The sequence below is a fragment of the Thermothelomyces thermophilus genome, chromosome 3 (assembly GCF_000226095.1).
Source record: "Thermothelomyces thermophilus ATCC 42464 chromosome 3, complete sequence".
Taxonomy (NCBI): domain Eukaryota; kingdom Fungi; phylum Ascomycota; class Sordariomycetes; order Sordariales; family Chaetomiaceae; genus Thermothelomyces; species Thermothelomyces thermophilus.
The window spans coordinates 464,155-483,282 of NC_016474.1; the positions used below are offsets into that span (position 1 = coordinate 464,155).

Consider the following 19,128-nt stretch of genomic DNA (forward strand, 5'->3'; position numbering starts at 1 on the left):
TGGATAGACCACGCAAAAGCGCCTTGACTACGAGAGGACTTGTAAGGAGTGTATATCCATGACGCATTGCTAAACACCCTGCCTACCTTACCTAGTCGATCTTGCCTACTTCTTCACGACCTGCCTCTCAAACAGCCACGGTCGACAACCTGAGTTGCGTTCCCTAGCCTCCTAGCTTGGGCATCTCCATAACTCGGTCGCACCAACGAGAGCTGCTGTTAGTCGAAGGTCACCTGGCGACGTACCATGGCCGACGTTGAAGATATCACTGCACAATTTGCTACGGCGTGGCAGCGGGCAAAGGAATATCCTCTGACCGTTTTGAGAACCGAGGTCTTTGGCCATACGCTGAAATCTTTGCAAGAACGCCTAGGCCAGGATGGCTTATTCCGCCCATCTTCCAAGATGTTGGCCGTGCGCGATATACAAGTGACGGCTACTGAGTTCGACCGAGGACGGTTTCTGAAGAGTGTTGATGATTTCGAAGCTCTACTCGACCCAGAGGAGAAGGACCCCTGGTGGCGGTTCATGTCAGTGAGACTTCGGTTTTTCTCTTGCCCTCCCTCTCCTGAGATTCTGGAGTGAGTGACTGACCCGGCGTAGTTTCCTACGCGCACACTCCTCAAGGGATTCTCTCGGTTGCTCTAGAGAACAGCTCGCGATGCTGCTGACCTACCATCAGGTGATGCCCTCGTTCCTGGACTTGGTCTTCACCTTCAGGGCCCGGAGCCGGCCACTCAACTACGCCCTCTTCCGGCAAGAAAACTACCTCGACAAGAACGCACCGTCCCTCCCGCTGCCGCATTTGGGGAGATCGGGCATACAGGTGCAGCACGCTTTCAACCTTCTCACGGTTGAGAAGAGTGACCAGGCTCAGGAGAGAAACCAGTGGCCGCTGCGCCACGCGGCTTTGTATCATTCTCTCGACTTGCAGACCGGCCGGGCCGTCTACATTCTCTTAAAAGGCGATTCCGGGTTGGCAAGCCGTATAAAACATGCAACAGAGACCAACCGACATTTGCGGCCCGACTCGCCGAGGACGGCAGAGCAATCCTTCATAGCGAGCCTGCAAGTTCACCTCATCATGCTCGAGTGGAGCGTTGAGAACTGGAGCGAATACGTCGACAGCATGGAAGACACGCTCCGATCCCGGTCCGTCGAGGCCAAGGTTGCTCCCGTGGCGACGGTGACCAGCCCGGTAAACCTCGCACAAAGCTTGCAGCGCCGAGGCAGCAGCTTCCCCCCGCGAGGGCCTTCGCGAACGTTCTCCCGCCAGGGCACCGTACACGTTCTGACATCTCAGCCGGCCACCATGAGCCGTGACAACAGCAACCCGCAGGATATGCTCCGTGAGCAGCCGTCGGAGCCGAAGATGCCCTCGTCACCCACGTCACCCACGTCCCCCGCTTCCCCCGCGCCCTCCAGGTTCCCCCTGCCGCCGATCCGAACCATGAGCCGACGAACCTCGTCGTCCGGCTTCCCAACTCGCGCCGTCCGTCGGACGCTCTCGGGCATCGTTCGGCGCGTTTCGGGGGGACTAGAGAACGGGGCGGCTTCGATCCAGCAACAGGAGGCTGCCGAGGGAGAAGAAGAGTCGGACGAGGTGATCAGCCAGCTAGCTGAGCTTGAGAACCGATTCTCGTTCAACGAGCTGCAGAGACTCAGCCTGACGGCCGACGAGATCAACCGATCCATCCTGGCGCTGGAGCAGAGCAGAGACGTCATTGTTCAGGTCCAAGACCAGTACCGGGCCGTCATGTCGTCCCATGCCTTCAGGAAGCTGCTGGACGGGAATAAGTGCAAGACCGAGGCGGCCGTCTTCTTCCGTCGCGTGAACCGCATCCTCCACGACATGGAAGTCCACCGCCGCCGCCTGCTGGACCTCGCCCGCACCGCGGAGCACGACAAATACATGGTAAGTCCGCCGGCCGGCGGCACCACCGGGGCGACCTAGGTGCTCATCCTGAACTTACCTAGCTCTGCATTCACCCGTCTTGTCCTCCTCGCCAGACACCTTGCCGCTAACCTCGGAACAATAACCCTTGTGGGTTCCAGTTCGAGTCCCTCAACCAGCACACCAGCATTCAGACGTCCAAGGCGTTCCAGCTCGTGGCCCACACATCGAGCGAGCAGATGATGCAGTGGACGCTCAAGATGCACGAGATTGCCGTCAAGACCAAAAAAGAGACGCTGTCGATGCACGTCATTACCATTTTCACCCTCATCTTCCTCCCGGGGACATTTATTGCTGTAAGTCTACGTTTAGTTTCTTCCTCCTTTTTTTTTGGTTTTGGCTATTAGTAGACGTTCTCTTGTGTTTTTGTTCTTTTTTCCTTTCCTTTCTGTTCTCTTACTCAAGATGGTAATAACCAAAAATCAAAAGTCGTCTATTAACCATGTCCTCCAGACATTGTTCAGCAGCGGCGTGCTGCGATGGGATGAGGACGGCACGCTCGGGTCCGACTGGGTCGTGCGCCGCGACGGTATCCGCCTCTTCCTGTCCATCTGCCTGCCACTGACTGCCGTCACCGTCTCCATATGGGCCGCCATGTACGGCGCCGCCCGCCGATGGGCCAGGCGCCACGGCAGAGACGTCGGCCTTCCCGGGTATGCCGACGAGAGAGGTATCGTCGTCGCCGCGGGTCCGCAACAACAGGCGACGCCCCGAGGCGAGAAGTCGGCTGCCGGGCTGGGCTTGGTGGGGGTATGAAAGAAGAATAAAAGGGGGAAGAACGTCGAAATCAGGCTGAGCGCGGGTTCCCGCGTTATTAATCAGAAAGGAAAGGATCGATCTCCTGTCAAGATGCTGCTGGTGGGCAGCCTGCAGGCGGGTAATCAAAGCTTCAAAACAAGGTTTCTTTGATGCCCGAAATGAGGGTGGGAACCGCGGCGGTCGATTTGGGATAGCAACGGTGGAATAATTCAGCCTCCAGGTAGGTTTCACAACGTAATTAGTTCGTACGCACGGTTGTTTGTTTGGCACGCAGGGCAAAATTGGTATGTATACATAGTATTTGGAAGAAGTCCTTTGAACGAACCCTGAACCTTTACTCGGGGCTCTCCGCGGCGGTGGCGGTTGCAGTTTTGAGCCGTGGTTCATCATGAGCAACACGTGGTGCGTGCAAGAGCCCAAAGATGGGGGAAAGGAGGCTCTGCACCTGGCAAAGTCATAGCCAAATCTTGTGGTGACGCCTTAAATAATGGGCCATTACCTGAGGTAACATGGCAATAACGGTAGGCAACCTGAAGGAGGCGGTCTGAAGCAGGGTAAGAGGGAAATGTGTTCCTCTTGCGCACACAACACAGTGTGTATTCTGCCGTCCAAGGGTGCAACTCGTTTCAGTCTCAAGAAGATTGACATGCCGTACGTACTTTGGTTAAACTTCGAGTTTGAGATCGGTCACCTAGCACACGAAGGGGTTCCCTACCTACTATGGTAGGTATCCGTACTATAACACGGCACCGTGGAGGCCGCACGAACTCGGTGGAGAATCTGCTGCAGGGGCTAACCATGCAGTCGGAAACTACACCATGTACATACATATGTATGTATTGTACGGATTATAATATGTAATCCGTACTCAGTACACTATCCGTACTCTGGGAGTGTATTCCTAATCACCCTTGAACCCCCACGACAGGCCCGCCAATCGGTTCATCCCGCAATTCTTGGCCCACGGTGCCTTGGTGCAAGCAAGATCCCCGTAAGATCCCCGCAAACACAAACTCGAGGATTTAGAACCGCGAGCCTGTTGACTTTGATGGAATTTTGTTTTTGCTAGAACACGACAGTCGGGCTTGGGAACGCAGATGCACGCCAACCTATGGTGCCTCTTGACGAGCGCCGGGATCTCTTCAGCTTTTTCCCCGCTGAGGGCCCGAGGCCGGCGCAAAAAGTGCGCCGATGCCACCTTACTGCAGTTAGTTATTCACCCCGCCACTAGCAGTCGACGAATCAGCTAGGGTCTGGGGCCGAGAACTGCCACCACAGCTGCACGACGCTTAAACAGTCCACAACTCAGCCGTCCCAAGGAAGGAGACAAGGCTCTAGACGGCACTATGTTTTCTGTTTCCTTATTACTACCACGATTCAGTGGCCGATTACGTCTTGAACGCCCCGTTGCATCTTCGACGCTGCTTCTCGAGGACTCCTTGTCAATTATATCTTGTGCCGACAGGACCCCTACGCAGTACTGGTCCACGAGGGAGGCGCAAAACAAGGGTCTCTCTTGCCCAAGACAATGCGGGGCACTGAGTGACAGCGTTTCGAGAGAGACGCGCGAGGGGTCGTCCAGTAAATCGTTAGGAAACCTGACGTCGCCGCATCCCCCAATCGCCTGTTGCTCGCTCGCTCACTCGCCGGCTGAGTCGACCGCGTCGCACCTCCGCGATGGCGGCCGTCACCAATCCAGACCCTTTTTTTCGGTTCTCCGAGTTTGTCAACGAGGCCAAGTCCAAATACGTGGGACATGATATTGCCGGAAACGCCAAACCATACGTACCGCTGAGCGCCCTATCCAAGTACTGGACGCCGCATCGGATCTCCAGCGTGCTTCGTGCCATCCCGGGTCGTCTCAACGTCGACCCCGGCCTCATCCGCTCGTCGTACCTGCGCATATTTTCCACCCTCGTATACACCGGCCCGGACACCGTTGGCAGCCTAACGAATTTGTCTATCAGCCGCAACCTCGATGACGATTGCTTCCCGCGGCACACCCGACCCAACGAATGGCCGGACGAGGCCTTCTTCTGCAAATTCTTCGACAGCATCGCGCCGCACCAATGGCAGTTCTTTCCGTTGCCCTTCCATCCCCATAAGCTCCACGACCGTCATCTCCACAAGGAATACATCCTGCCCATCGACCCCGTTACGGAAATCGACCACAGCAGCGCGGCGAGCATCCAAAGATTTGACATTCACGCTGAGTATAACGACCTGTCACCCAAGGTGCGTAACGCTGTTCCCGATTGACTAAATGGCTCTCCTCTACTGCTCTGAAGCAATCGGCCGTCGCCGACTGCGCCAGAGAGCCATACCGATCGGGGATGTCGGTAACTGACGTGGCGAGTTCTGTGTAGGACGAGCACGGCCGTCCCACCCGTTCAACCTTTGTCCTCAAAATATACCACGGACGGAAGCACGAGGCTTCGTATGAAAACGAGTACCGTGTGTTAGACCAGCACCGGCGCAACCGGTCTCCGAATGTAGTTGAGTTGTACGGCTCTTTCCGTCAGCTCGAATCCTACTGTCTGATACTGGAATACGCCAACGCCGGTAATCTGGGCGAATATTTTGAGAACTGCCAGCCGCCCCGCACAGTCGAGGATGTCGCTGCCTTCTGGAAGAGCCTCTTCCAGGTCTTTCAGGGCCTGGAGAGGATTCACCAACTCATGCTGTACGATGGAGAAGAATATATCAAGGGGTAGGTGTTGGGCGGCCTGTTTTTCAGGCGCATTCAGCAGCCGAGTGGGCTAACCTATCTCTCTGGCGTCCCTGCAGCATCCACGAGGATATCCGACCGGAAAACATTCTCCTCATCAAGGGCCTGTTTCCCTACCACTTTGTCCCGAAGGTGGCCGACTTCGCCCTCTACAGCCGCGTCAGGACGGTGAAATCGAGGTCGAGCGGGTCCGGCTTTGGACTGGATCGCTACGGCAACCAGCGGTTCAGTAAGTGGCCTCGAGCGCTCGTCGCGTCCCACTGTGATGTCTCGCCCGCCTAGCCTAGGTCAGGTATTTGCAGAACGCTGACGGTTTCCGTGTGCCGCAGGCTCGCCCGAGTGTTCTCACCATACGATCCAGCGGCACAAGGGCATCAACATGATCACCACGCTGGCCGATATCTTCTCTGCCGGGGCCGTTCTCAGCCACGCCGCCGCCTGGGTGGTCGGAGGCAAAGGGGAACAACAGCGATACTTCAAGCAGCGCAAGGCCTATCACGACAAGAATCATTCCCTGTTCAAACACAGCGGCTACGAGGGCTGCTTCCACGACAGCATCGAGCCGATACCCGTCGTTGCCCAGCACCACCAGAGCTTTCTTCGGCGCCTCATGCCCGGGGACGACGTCACCCCGAAAGTGATTGAGCTGATTGACCGATTCATGCTCAGGCAGTCGAACGACCGTTTACCGGCGAGGGACCTCCATGAGAGGTTCGAGCAATTTCTCGCCATCCGGTCTCTGGCGTCGCCGTCCTCCCTGACGCCCAGCACCACCGCCGTCACCACCGACGCGACGCCGCAATCTTCTTGCTGGTCCGTGCAGGTCGCCGCGTCACCATCAACGACGAACGGTCGGATCATCTCGCTCCCGGCCGACCCTCCCTCCACCGCCGCAGCCAATCCGGATCCCACTACGAGGCCTGCTCTGCGGGTTCTTGTAACGTCTCACGACGACGGCACGACGGCATCGACGGTACCGACGGCGGAACCGACGGCCAGAGCATCCGCCCCGCCGTCCCCCGTCTCCCCCGCCACCACGCCGGGCTCCCAGATCGGCGTGTCCGAGATCCATCAGTACAGGTCGGACGTCCGGCAGGGGCGGCCCGCGGACCCGAGAACGGCGCAGCTGATTGAGTACCTGGAACACAGCCTCAGCGGGCGTGACCAGTTCTTCTTCGTTGACGACTCGCGCAGCATGGGGCAGCTGGGGCGGAAGACCATCGCGGACGGGTTCCAGGCGCTGGCCTGCCTGGCCAAGCGGCTGGACCCGAACCGGGTCGAGCTCGCGTTCGCGTCACAACCGCGCCGCGTTTACCGGGCCCGGCACACCTCGGACCTGCACCAGCGCGTCGCCGACTGCGCCTACAAGGGCGATGGCCGTCTGATGGAGGCCCACCTGGGCGATCTGATCGACTACAAGATCATCCCGCGCCTATCCTACCGCCTTCTCGGCATCAACATCAACCTATGGGCTCGACACAAGGTCAGCATCTACGTCCTCACCGACGGGAACTGGGGCCCCGCCGACTGCGGCGGGGACGCCTGCGGCGTCGAGCGGCCCGTCCGGAGACTCATCGAGGAGCTCCGGAAGCGCCGCCTGGATCGCACCCAGGTGAGCCTGCACTTTATCCGCTTCGGCAACAAGGAGAACGGGCGGAAACACCTCGAGCGGCTGGATGATTTTGGGAGGCAGGACGGTTGGTGCGTTAAATTATTTCCAAAACTCCACTCCCTTAATTATCCAATCATCATAATGCACTAATTAGTTGAAACCTACCTGACCGATCTTATCGTGTACATACATACGTCCATAAAAGGGCCCCATGCTGACTCCAACGCCAACAGGGATATCGTCGATGTTAAACATATCGAGTCGGACGTTGCCAGCATGATCATCGGCCCTTTAAGCCGCGCCAACGACGATATCCAAGCGACCTGATAGTCCATGAGGGGAATTTTAGGGTCGTTTGTGGGGGTGCTAGGGCAGCGCCCTTTTGTATCTTTCTTTTTCCACTCTCTTTTTCTCTCTTTCTCTCTCTCCCTTACTCTCTATATTTCTCTTTTTCTTCTCTTTGTGACAGAGATTCTTTCTTTTTTCCCTTGCTTTTTTGGGGTATTCTAGAGTCGGGCGTGTGACACGATGATACCAGTGGGTCGGTGTTTCATACCAGGTGGTGTGATTGTTCTCGAACTCGTTGATTTTTGAGGCACTGAATGTAACTATGTGCATGCGTGGATTACATAAGGTAGGTACCTAGGTGTATGTAAGTACTCATATGCCGGTCGATGTCAAGATCTCGGTTTGTTTTGCTATCTCTCATACCGACCTTTTCTGAATATGCAAGCGCCATTTGCTCTGGGGCGTGTCTGTATCATAACGGACCACGGAACTTCCCGTCTAATGAAGGAGTTGTTTAATTAGGCTCTGGCTCAGCCGGCGTCCAGGGTATCGCTTTGAGCAAACTTGTCAGATGCTCTGTTCCCCTGAACTTCAATATGAGACCCATGAGCCTACTTGAAGGGTGGATAAGCATCACCCTAAGTTGCCTTGAACTGGGGCTGCGAGCACTCTGTCATCCTCCGTGCGTGCCTGGGCTGGTTGATAGCACTACCTCGACCATGGGAACTAAGTAGGTGGCGGGAGAGCGGCAGGATCGGCGAGCCAAGCTTCTGATTCTGGACAAGTAACTAGTACGGCTACGGATCACTCGGATCGCCCGTGCCCATGCCGGATCGGGTGGATTTAGTCATCGCCCCTGCAATTGTTGGATCCCATTGTGATTGGCGTCGTCCAGGGTTCAGTTGCTACAATTAATACCTCCGTACACGATTTACTAATTAGAGCTCCATCCCACCCCTCCCCTCCCCGGTTTCAATTGGCGGCCAACATCGTCTCGCGCGCCAACATTGGAAACGTGATGAAGCTGCTGCGCTATCTCAGCATTGCGCTGCCCTGCCTCGGGGCGGCGAACGCGAGGCCGCGCGTATTCGATAGCAAACACCACGTTTCATACCACGGGCTCGACCGCAATGGGATTGAGGTCTTCCTCGGGATCCCCTACGGCCAGGACACGAGCGGCGCCAACCGCTTCAAGCCGCCCAGGAGGCATGTTCCTCTCCCCGGGACTGAGATCGAAGCGACCTCCTACGGCCCCAGCTGCCCGCAGCAGTTTGGGCAATGGGCGGTCCCCATCTCGTTGGGCAACATCACGGATGTCTCCGAGGACTGTTTGAGGCTGAACGTGGCGAGACCGCGAGGCACACACCCATGGGACCGGTTACCGGTCATGGTGTACATCCACGGCGGCAGCTTCTGGGCGGGGAACAACCATGATCCCACCATCCTGCCGGACGGGCTCGTCCTCGAGTCGGTGTGGAACGGGCTGCCTGTCATTCATGTCGCCATGAACTACCGCCTCGGCTGTGAGTGAACCCAGACACCTCGACAAGCTTAGTTTTACTTTTCCCCTCCGCGTTCCACAGGCCAAGCTGTATCGGTGACTAATACCAGTCTCCGTCCTTCTATTACGTACAGTCTTTGGATTCGCGCAGTCCGGCGCGCTCGAGTCCGAGGGTTCCGAGAATGCCGGTCTCAGGGACCAGCGGCTCGCTATCGAGTGGGTAAGGGACAACATTGAGCTGTTCGGAGGCGATCCGGGCAGAATTACCATCTTCGGGCAGTCTTCGGGCGGTATGTCACGCTTCCCCTTAGTGAAGAGCCCAACACTCTCGAATCCGGTGTTTTTTGACTCTTCGTTTCTCTAGGCCTCTCAGTTGGCTTGCACATAATGGCCTACGGAGGCACCAAGCCGGTCCCCTTTCAGCAGGGCATCTGCCAGAGCCAGGCACTCGAGCCCGGTATCACGGGAAACTTTACCATCAATGCCATGCAGGCCCTGGTAGACTATGTCGGCTGCAACGCGACGGATCTTCATTCCCTCGAAACGATTGCCTGCTTGAGGGCACTCGACACCAAGACCCTCCTCGACGCCAGCCTGTCCACCTATCGTGACGACCTCAACATCGGCGACATCTGGCTGCCCGTGGTCGACAACGACTTCCTCCCGGCCGCCCCCTCGACGCTGATCCGAGAGGGGCGCTTCGCCAACGTGACCACCATGATCGGCTGGTGCAATAACGACCTCACCTTCTTCACCGATCCCGAGATCCAGACGCCCGAGGACACGCGGGACTTCATCTCCGGCTACGCCCCCGGCCTGACCAGCGAAAACGTGGACAAGCTCCTGTCTCTCTACCCCGTGTCCGACTTTGCGAGCGCGGCGACCGACACCTTGTCCGCCGAGTTCTTCCGCGCCTCCAGGATCTTCCGCGACATCCTCATGACCTGCGAGCCGCTGTTTTACGCCGAACACATCGCCCGGGCCGGCAACGCCGTCTACCTGTACGACTGGAACCAGACCATCCTCGAGCCCTTCCTCGAGCAGAAGACGGGCCGGGCCGGCTGGGGACCCATCCACACGGCCGAGTTCGCCTACGTCTTTGGCAACCTGTCGCATTACGACATCGACGGCTTCCCCTTCAACCCGTCCTGGGCCGACTACCAGCTGGCCGTCCGGGGATCCCGCTCCTGGTCGACCTTCGCGGCCACCGGCCGGCCGGGCAGCCTGGGGGGCCGTGACACCTTCACGGGGTTCGGGCCGGCCTTCCACCGCGGGGACAACACCACCACCTACATCTTCGTCGCCGGCGGGCCGTCCGAGGGCCTCTCGGCCATTGACGGGCCGCATTCGGCGCCGGCGGTGCGCGCGCAGAAGTTGAGAGAGCGCTGTGCTTTCATCAACTCGCCCGAGATTATCGAACAGCTGGGGTATTAGAATAGAGATGGGCTTTTCGTTTAATGTATAAGACGGCTGAATGATTTTTTTTTTTGGGGGGGGGGGGGGGTTGGGAGGACCTAGGGAACACTGAGAAGCAGGATATTTATTTATTCAACTTGAGATGTCCTGTTACCGTATTACCTAACTATGTGACCTAATCAGAGTAAAGCACCACGGGTGCCTCCAGTATACTATTGCCGCTATCACAGTAAATAAATAAAAAGTCAGTGGTCCGCAGTGCCACTCGTCATTCATAACGCGAAGCCCCCTGCCAGGTCCATGATTCGGTCAGGATCGATCTGGTCTCTGATCTGGCGCAGTCGTCCGGCGTTTGTCTCCCCATACAGCTTTTCGGCACTGGTACCGGACAGCGCGTAATTCGGATAGTCCGGGAAGTCCTCCCTGTAGATGCCCTCCTCCGTGGCCACCCGCTTCAATGTATCTAGCGTCTGGTGGATCTTGCCATACCAGAATTCGTCCTCGCTCGAGTTCCGCCACGCAAAATACAAGTTGAACTAGTAATCAACGCTCTTGATTTAGTCCATGGTAGTAGTAATATGCAGCACGATTGCGACAAGGTTTCCTAACAAGCAGTGTGAAGAAAGAGAGAGAGAGAGAGAGGGCCAAGGCGTACCGGAAAGAGAGAGTCAGAATGTGGAAAGGCGCTCGGCGTCGCATGCCTGCCGTACTGGAGGAACGGCTGAGCGTCGTAGTTGATTGTGGTGGCGCCATGGAGGGCGGCGATCTTCCCCATGTTCTGTGAGCGTGACGCGGAGTGTCAGTGCCCTTTTTGAGAAATAATGCTGTGACTCTCTCTCGCCCACATGCAGGAGATCAGGAAGGGCGGCGACTAGAGGGGGAAAGATAGGCATCAAGGTACATTAGGTATTACCTACTTCTGCCTCTTGCCTCACTGTCTCCAGGAAGCGTCCTGTGATCCCAGTCGTCGAGAACGTGGCAAAAGTGCCCCGGGGAGTTGTAGACAATCTCCGCGGGGAAACCCCGGATGAGATCCAGGAAGGGCTTTCTGCCCGTGCTGTCACTGATAGTGGAGAGGCCGTCAAACAGGTTAAAAATCTCGGGCTTCTCGGGCCCGTCATAAAAGAAGAGCCCCAGGGCGGTGGGGCCGACCGCTGTCGTTCCGTCGACTGACGTGAGGACACTCGCCCTGGGGTCCCGGTTCTCAGAGGCAAAGCGCTCGGTTGCGTTGAGCAGCGCTGGAACCTGGCTGGCGTGATATATCCGAAGGCCGCCCTAGGTCATGTCAACGCCCGGCCCGTCCTGAACCGTATGCGGTACGTAAGGTTGTGTCAACGGGGAATCGATTAACTCACCCAGACCTCCGGGGGCTGCGGGTGTGTGTAGAATTCGGCCGAGGTCACTATCCCGAACCGATTCATTCCCCCCTTCAGAGCGAAGAACAAGTCGCTATTGTGCTCTCGTGAGGCCGTGGTGATTGTCCCATTCTGAGTAAGCACCATCTCGTCAGAACGGAGTTCATATGACCGTCAAAATACTAGGAACCCCACCGGAAGCACCACGTTGAACGTCTTGACCGTGTCGCTAGTCAACCCTAGGGGGCATAAGAAAACAAGAGGGAAAAGTTAGCCACCCGCCTTCGGGCTAGACTGCCCAAGGCATCAAGCAGAATTCGGGCGTCATTACCATATTAGTTCGTTTTCCTAGTTGTTTGCCTAGTTCAGCGAACAAAATATCACCCAAGAAGTAGGGCTTGTATAAGCCTTCTTACCAGGAATATCCGCCACCAAGAGTGAAGCCGCCGATTCCAGGCCCGGGAACTCTGCCGCCGACTACGTTCACTCCGCTGTCCGCTAGGGCTTCAAACACGTCTACCCATGTCTTCCCACTTGGTTAGCAGACATTCTCGTTGCAGAACCTATCGCCGTGCCGGCGTCAAGCCTTACCCCCACCTCCTCCCCTTTCCTTCCTCCGCTTACCTGACCAAAACCGATCGTGACGGTTGTTTTGTCTTCGGAAAGCTGGGTCTGATTAAAGCGTCTCAGAGTGATATGGACGCCTTTGGTGCTGGAGAATCCCACATTCGAGGCGTGCCCTCCCGAATAGACGGCGAAAGGAGTACGAGAGGCGCCCACAATCTGCAGGACCAGCGATACGTCCTCGACCGAACCCACTTCAGCAACACAGGCTGGAATTTCGGTCGAGGAGTCGAACCAGTGATGGATCCTGTCGGAAAAGGTCACACCTTGGACTGAATGTAGGGTGGTCAGACAGGCCAGCTGTTATGTGTTCATGGCTGGGCTCAAAGCGGTAAGGAGAAGCTCACTGGGGTAGGTCACATCGCTCTGCTGCGAGACTCTGTCCTTTATCTCATTGCAAATTGCGGTGTAGTTGCTAATAGCAGCAGAAACGTGGAGTGCTGACGCCAAAATACAAATCAGCGCCGAAAGTAGAGGGAATCGAGCCATGGCTGGTTCGGGCTGGTGGACTGATAGGACAAATCTAAGAGAGAGAGGGATAGAAAACAAAAGGGGGGAGGGGGGAGGGGGACGACACAATGATATCTTGGAGAGGAAAATGCTTAGCCACAGATCTCCACCTGTCTTTCCAGCATTTGGAGCTGAATCACCGGCGTTTGTTGTGCGTTTTGTATGGGGACCGGCCAGCGTCGGTATCAGCATCCCGCTCCCACCGAGCGGGATGCTGAGCAGGCTTCTTCAGAACCACGGATCACAAGGACTGCTCATGTTTGCTCAGAACCACCTATCAGAGCAGGTTCATGCACGACTCATTCCGAAAAGATTGCTCTTCTGAGACACTATCCCTCCTAAACTGGAACGTGACCCACGTAACAGCAAGAGGAGGGGCTAGACTGGGAAGAACAAGGTAATTAGGTGTTGCTTTATCGATAACCTGCGCAGCATCGAGAAAATGAAAACAGAACTGCTCGGAGACGTGTTGAGGCAAATCAAGCTTGAGAGTGGCACCATGCAGCCTTTAGGGCCGATCTGTCACTGCATTGGAGGTTCCCAGAATATCTTTTATTTGGGTTGGGGAGATGGTGGTTGCCTTTGCTTGAAAAAAAGGGGTGGGGGGTAGGGGGGTGGGACGGGGGAGGGCCGGTGAAGGGATTGAGATTCTTTCGATTTTATCACTCCGCAAGACAATCACCTGCTTCCGAAGAAGCAGGTGACTTGACTCTGACATAGCCTTGAGAGCCACTCCCAAGAAGCTGGGAGAGGTCACCATGCTTCGGTCCGCACTGAAGGCTCCGGCTCAAGGTCTCGAACTTTATCAACAAGCTCCAGGTAGTCGGAGCGCAACCATTGCGCCCACATTATCTTTACCCGGTATTGGAGGTGAGCATGGGCATTTAAACCCCTCCAGAGACTGATCAAGCTCGCTAAGATCCGCAGGAACCGGCATAATCCCAAAAGCCCTTGCAGGCCAACATGGTTCATTCATGGCTGAGCACGGAGCATCGTATTGCACATTGTATTGAGCTATAACAGTTGGGCCCTTTAGGTCAGAGACTATGGTGGTTTGGGTTTTCATAAGAAAATTGATCAATGTAGGTTAGTGTCTAACCCATCATGCACTTGGCACAGCTGATCATCGAACAGCTTTAGCCCAGAAAACACCCGATTACTTGAACCGAACAAAGTGGCCAGAGGAGGAGAGCTATATATCTGTGTGAGGTATAATGAACGGTCAAATAAATTGAATTCTGATTCCACCCGTCCACTCTCTCTTAGCGATGAAACAAGACTAGATTGGTGCTCGATTGTAATCTCCATCTAATTACCTGCCACCCATACAAAGCAAGCGATTATCCGTACAAAAGCCCCCACCCTAGCTCCCTCGATAGAAGTACAATTTCTACGTTCCAATACCCACGGGTGCTTGTGTGGACACTGGGGGGATCGCCTTGCCCATTCCCTGGAACGGTTGGCTTTGCCTTCTTCTTCGTATGTCTCCGGCATGTGATGAAGCATCCAATGCAGCCCCTGATTGAGCTGAGAAAGTGTAACGCACTAATATGCCATTTTGTGTTAGTCCAATCAACCAGGAGCTTGCCAGGCGCGTGCCTGTTGTTTGGCCGGCCTGGAAGAGCAAAAGAGTCCAGGATGCATAATTACCACACGACAGCCACTAATAGTGTCGTCGACACATCCTGGGCGCCAGTCAAGGGGTTGTCTGGGCCCCTTTCCGGCCACGCAATGCTTAGAGCCCCGGCGCAGCACAAGGCAGCTGGGACGAGGTCGAGGACGGCCGAGAAGCAGAGCCCGATGGCCTCGTAATAACCGAGGGCGGATGCGATGTTGATGAACCCATCCATCACGGCGGCAAAGATGACCTGTCGGCGTGTTTTTGGATCACGACCGAGACGACATTGGTATGAGTGCCTACACGTGAGGTAGGTCTGCACATTAAGGCATTCAAGGTACCTAGGTACCTGTAGCACCTAATTAATTAATTACGCCCCCAAGGCGATGCTGAGGTGCCGAAGAGGTAGGTGACCTAACCTAACCCAATGGACCAGAGAGGGGCGGCCAAAACTCACCGCACCAGGCGCAATCAGGGCGTCTGTCCGGTGGAGCTGGCTGTATTTCTTTTGGTGGTACCGCCCAACGTACGCGGCCACACCGATCTCCAGCTCGCACATCCAGGCCGCGCGACGGAATCGTGACCCAACGCGGCCACGGGTTACGGTCCTCATGGGCGACCGGTCCCCGCAACCGACGCCAGGAGCGCGGCTGGGTAAAGACACACCCGGAGCCGCCGTCTTGCCGCTGGTTGGGCCTGCTCCATGTTATTTCCGTGGCGCCGAGTTCGGGCGCCTCTCGACGCAACTAGAACCTCGTGCGGTGAATCAAGCCGGAAAGTAGTGCTAAACTGTATTCTAGCATCAAAAGATCACTTGTCATTCAAGTTATGTAGCTGTATTAGCGATTGTTTTCTGAATACGAACCGTCATACGTTGTGGCTGTGCTTTTTTCCTAACCTACGGTACCTTAATTATGTATGTACTACGGATAGTCTAGAATGCGCACACCCTCTCTGCACATACGGGGATGTTCTCCGTCGGGAAATGTACTGTGTAACTACGCGACAAGCAGATTGGTAATTATGTAATATGTACGGAGTATGTAATCCGTACAATGGCAGCAGAAGGATCGCTTAACGCCTTGGCAACGAAGCAACGGCAAACCTCGGCATCTTCTACTATAGTGCAGAGCCGTAGTCTCTACAGGACGTTCTTCTTCCAGAATAATTAATAACACGAGTATCGCTCGATCTGCTTTCGGGTGAGACGATTCTCGCCGACACCAGGACGAAGTATCATTCTCGTAGGTACCTAGGTATTTTTACAGAGACTTACCCATATGTATTCGCAACTGTTCGCGGATCAAGGAACCCGATAATGCCTACTACGCAAATAGAAGTGTAAATGAGACGTTTCCATTTCTTTAAATAACAGTTCCTCCCCTGATTTACACAAAACGGTCGTGTCCAAGAGGACTGCAGCTGTTTCACTTCTAGCCGTTTACCCCTCACCTAACGCAGGTCGCTGCCGCAAAGCGGCTAGTGGTTGGCTGTTGTGCTTCCGCGGCGAAACGCACCGGAAGGATTCATCGGCTGACCAACCTACTTGACCCTAGCTAGTGTAAATCCTCGGCTCAAACCTCAGCCTCTTAATATGCCCTGCTTTAGCGAACAGCAAATATCTGGTCATAATTTCCCAACATAGTGGATAAGTTGCCTAGCGCATTACCGACATCTATGGCCAGCGAAAGGATATACATGATGTTAGTAATGTGATCCGCGCGGCAATGAATACCTAGGCATATTAGTAAGTACTGTACCTAGGTCCCTAGGTATGTTCCCACTGCTCGCGAAGCTCGGCGTCACGCCAGTTGGGGGGCTCAAAGGTCATGGCACACCAGTCGCCTAAAGGACGCGATGGATCCCAAGTTGGGGCAGTTCAAGAGGCCATAAGAAGACTGGCTCCGGATCCCGGATGTGAAAGGGCATTCAGTGTGATGCTTGACCGACGTCGCAACAGAGCCCTACCTACTCTTCGACCGTCATCAACTTACTCATTCCCCTTTTCATGACAGTGCTTTCAACTTTATCAAAGAGAGTATGCACTCACCACTAAGGAGACTGCAACTCCAAATCTCGTGCTAACAGCCCTTACTAGGACACCTCCTTGCTTGAATAGGTACCTACATATATCCACAATACGCGAAAATGTCTGCGAGCTCTGGCGTCGAGGGATGGTGCAAAGTTTGTTTGCACGCCAACAACGAACACAACTATTATACCTGCGAAGTCAGAGGCTGCCGGAAGAGGTTCAAAATCTGCCAGACAGGCAGCCATGAAGAGTGGAACGTAGTGGCAGGATATGTTCTTTGCGCGTGGTGTCGGGACCATCCGTACTCGTGCAGTAGGGTTGACATATACAACATCAAGCGGCTAATTGGTTGAGGCTGGCAGAGGTGGAGTTTCCATATCGTGAAAACGCCAGGATAGGAAGAAGAGAAGGGAGGTTGGAGCGAGGTATCCAAAATTCGGCGAGGCAGAAGCTGCAAGGATACCTTATTAGTACTGGTGTGGAAGGACGATAGTATTAGCGGAATATGAAGATTCAAAGGCTCCTTTCTACGACATTAAGACTTGTGAGACAGCTCAGATATCCAAGTTTCCACATATGAGGAAGACTTAGGCATGTTCCCAGAGCTCTCTTCGGTCCGCTCCTCGACCTCTTCGTCAGACTCATGCATGTCCAACCATTCGTGTTTCCATATGTCCTGTTCGTCCAGTGCATATCCGTTGACACGCAGCCAGCCGAAGATGCTCCGTGTCGCATTCTCTGACACAAAATCTTTCTCGCGGTCCAGATTTTTGTAATCAATAACAGGGTTTTGCCTCGAATTTGTTGTCTGTTGTGTAAGCGGAGGGCTTGGGCATGCGTAGACGTCGTTGTCGTCGAGCGCTTGGTAGGTTGTGTTTCCATCAACACAGTCCCATATGAATCCCTGATATCGAAGCCCATGGCCTTTGCACTTGGCATGGACACGCACTTCAATATCAGTATGTTCAAGCGGTGTCCCGCCAAACGGCCTCCATTGGCAGACAGGTACTCGGTCATGCGACCCGGAACGAGAGAGGAACAGCAACCGGCACTGATCCGCCCTGGATACCTGACCGTCTACCACGAGGGGGTCTGAAACGGGTTGCTGGATGAAGGATTGTATCGTCCCAGACCATACGGCAGCGTGGAGGTCGACGGGGATTAACCCGTAACCAACGTCCTGCAAGAGTCTCTTCTGAAGCCCAAGGACGGTGATGCCGAGCCAAAGAGGCGCCACCTTCGGTTGTCGGTCCATCAGCATGCGCCCGAGGACAAGAGGATCGTCTTGAGCCAGCAAATTAATGGCTGCTAGCGCCCCCTGGAGCCAGGGGGTAACGGCGTTGCATTCGACGCTGGGATTGTAGAAGCTGCTTAGCAGCATGGGGCGAATTCCTTTGACATGACAGCTGAGAGTGATGAGCTTGTCAAGGCGATTGTCCTTGTGTTCAAAAGTATGCCGTAGCTCGCAATCGAGGTCGAGACCCTGTCGGTGTGGGACAGAAGAGGAAACCCCGGTCGGACCGTCTAGGCGGTCTGTTGCAAAAGCTGGCAGCTGCAGTCCTTGACCATTGCCCATGGATGGGAAGAGCAGCACGGCAGCAAGGGCGGCCTGACTCTGGTCTGTGATGTTGCGGCGAACGCAGAAATTTTCAAGAAAACGAAGGGCTTCTGAAGAGGACGGAGCCACTGCCGCCGAATGGCTTCGGATGGTTGACAGCGTTAATAGCACAAACCGGCAGCCTGGCTGGAGCCTTACCGACCACGGAGCAAAGAACGTGTCCTGGTCCAGCAACATGGTCGCCTGCCAGCCCTGGTCCGGAGCGAGTACGGCTGCCCACCATCGCGCCTCGTCCGGACCGGCGTCTCTGATGTCGACAGCCACGCTGAGGTTGTCGGGTGGAACGGTTACTGGCACGTCCTGGGCATAATCGTCGGCCTTGCAGCTCGTATAGACGAGCGATGTACCTCCAGGCATGATCTCGGCCCACCGCGCGGAGAGAATGTATGCCCAGGCCAGCATCAGCACAGCAAGATAGTTCTGGTCACCTCGCTCAAACCACGATGCCACGCGCATCTCTCGCTCTGGTGTTGTCCCGATAGATAGGGGGATAGGATTTCTTGAGGCCACGTTGATCTGCACCTGTTGGTGAAAATGCGGTAATCCATATTCGCAGTTTGGTTGCGTCGACGCCCAAGAAGAACGGCCCGTCGCGTAGATTTGGCTGTGTTTGGCGTACTTGGCGTGTTCCAGACGCAGGTTGCGTGGGAAGGAGGGGTGCTGACGGAACGCGCTTTGGATGGCGAGGTAGGAGAGTGGAAGGCCTGGTTGCTTGATTGCGGCATGGTAGACTGCAGACCACTCTCTAAAGCTCTGCTCGTAGACACCACGAAAATCCTCGGCGCTTAATCGGACGGCGTCAGCCATTGTTAGACCGATCAAGTTTATCTTGTGTAGACGACAAGACGGTTAGCCGCTTGGGACTCAATCGCATGGATCATCAATGTCGGGTTCGTTGCGAAGGTGGCTACACTAAGGAAGGGCGGGCAGCTGGTGAGCTTGGAGGTTGGCCTTGAAAGTAATCCGTACGGATTAATTACCTGAACGAAGGCCAGAGCCTGCCAAGCCAAGGCATCTAACAACGTGCGAAGTGTGAGGACAATCTTGTTTGTACTGTCTGGTCTTTGAGTAATAATAATTACGGATAGCCTCGATGTAATTACGGAGTACGGA

The 19,128-nt window shown here is 55.4% G+C and overlaps 5 protein-coding genes across 5 annotated transcripts; 3 read left to right on the plus strand and 2 right to left on the minus strand.

The window, feature by feature from the left end:
• Positions 1 to 143: 143 nt before the first annotated feature.
• MYCTH_2138765 (uncharacterized protein) lies at positions 144 to 7,818 on the plus strand. The gene is made up of 10 exons (XM_003662490.1): positions 144 to 530; positions 604 to 1,915; positions 2,056 to 2,250; positions 2,408 to 2,676; positions 4,369 to 4,948; positions 5,080 to 5,423; positions 5,501 to 5,670; positions 5,729 to 5,733; positions 5,803 to 7,142; positions 7,287 to 7,818. Exons 1-10 carry the CDS (start codon positions 247 to 249, stop codon positions 7,378 to 7,380), a joined length of 4,593 nt encoding a protein of 1,530 aa, XP_003662538.1. The 5' UTR covers positions 144 to 246; the 3' UTR covers positions 7,381 to 7,818.
• A 420-nt stretch (positions 7,819 to 8,238) lies between these two features.
• On the plus strand, positions 8,239 to 10,330 carry MYCTH_2303271 (uncharacterized protein). Its single transcript, XM_003662491.1, has 3 exons — positions 8,239 to 8,864; positions 8,977 to 9,132; positions 9,207 to 10,330. Exons 1-3 carry the CDS (start codon positions 8,360 to 8,362, stop codon positions 10,274 to 10,276), a joined length of 1,731 nt encoding a protein of 576 aa, XP_003662539.1. The 5' UTR covers positions 8,239 to 8,359; the 3' UTR covers positions 10,277 to 10,330.
• Positions 10,331 to 10,530: 200 nt separating this feature from the next.
• Positions 10,531 to 12,726, minus strand: MYCTH_2126295 (uncharacterized protein; the record flags this gene model as incomplete). Its single annotated transcript, XM_003662492.1, has 9 exons — positions 10,531 to 10,794; positions 10,914 to 11,036; positions 11,104 to 11,129; positions 11,194 to 11,533; positions 11,614 to 11,745; positions 11,809 to 11,842; positions 12,030 to 12,139; positions 12,238 to 12,509; positions 12,585 to 12,726. 9 exons carry the CDS (start codon positions 12,724 to 12,726, stop codon positions 10,531 to 10,533), a joined length of 1,443 nt encoding a protein of 480 aa, XP_003662540.1.
• Positions 12,727 to 16,419: 3,693 nt separating this feature from the next.
• On the plus strand, positions 16,420 to 16,814 carry MYCTH_2303274 (uncharacterized protein). The gene has a single exon (XM_003662493.1). It carries the CDS (start codon positions 16,514 to 16,516, stop codon positions 16,748 to 16,750), a length of 237 nt encoding a protein of 78 aa, XP_003662541.1. The 5' UTR covers positions 16,420 to 16,513; the 3' UTR covers positions 16,751 to 16,814.
• MYCTH_2303275 (uncharacterized protein) lies at positions 16,815 to 18,959 on the minus strand. Its single transcript, XM_003662494.1, has one exon. The coding sequence runs from the start codon at positions 18,820 to 18,822 to the stop codon at positions 16,933 to 16,935; it is 1,890 nt and encodes a 629-aa protein (XP_003662542.1). The 5' UTR covers positions 18,823 to 18,959; the 3' UTR covers positions 16,815 to 16,932.
• Between the last annotated feature and the right edge of the window lie 169 nt (positions 18,960 to 19,128).

Bases quoted from the DNA above. Each gene is read 5' to 3' on its own strand.
- MYCTH_2138765 (XM_003662490.1), top strand. From the start codon at position 247: ATGGCCGACGTTGAAGATATCACTGCACAATTTGCTACGGCGTGGCAG. The intron at 531-603 runs GTCAGTGAGACT...GACCCGGCGTAG, and splicing joins GACCCCTGGTGGCGGTTCAT to TTTCCTACGCGCACACTCCT. The intron at 5,424-5,500 runs GTAGGTGTTGGG...GCGTCCCTGCAG, and splicing joins GGAGAAGAATATATCAAGGG to CATCCACGAGGATATCCGAC.
- MYCTH_2303275 (XM_003662494.1), bottom strand. From the start codon at position 18,822: ATGGCTGACGCCGTCCGATTAAGCGCCGAGGATTTTCGTGGTGTCTAC.
- MYCTH_2303274 (XM_003662493.1), top strand. From the start codon at position 16,514: ATGTCTGCGAGCTCTGGCGTCGAGGGATGGTGCAAAGTTTGTTTGCAC.
- MYCTH_2303271 (XM_003662491.1), top strand. From the start codon at position 8,360: ATGAAGCTGCTGCGCTATCTCAGCATTGCGCTGCCCTGCCTCGGGGCG. The intron at 8,865-8,976 runs GTGAGTGAACCC...TATTACGTACAG, and splicing joins CATGAACTACCGCCTCGGCT to TCTTTGGATTCGCGCAGTCC. The intron at 9,133-9,206 runs GTATGTCACGCT...TCGTTTCTCTAG, and splicing joins CTTCGGGCAGTCTTCGGGCG to GCCTCTCAGTTGGCTTGCAC.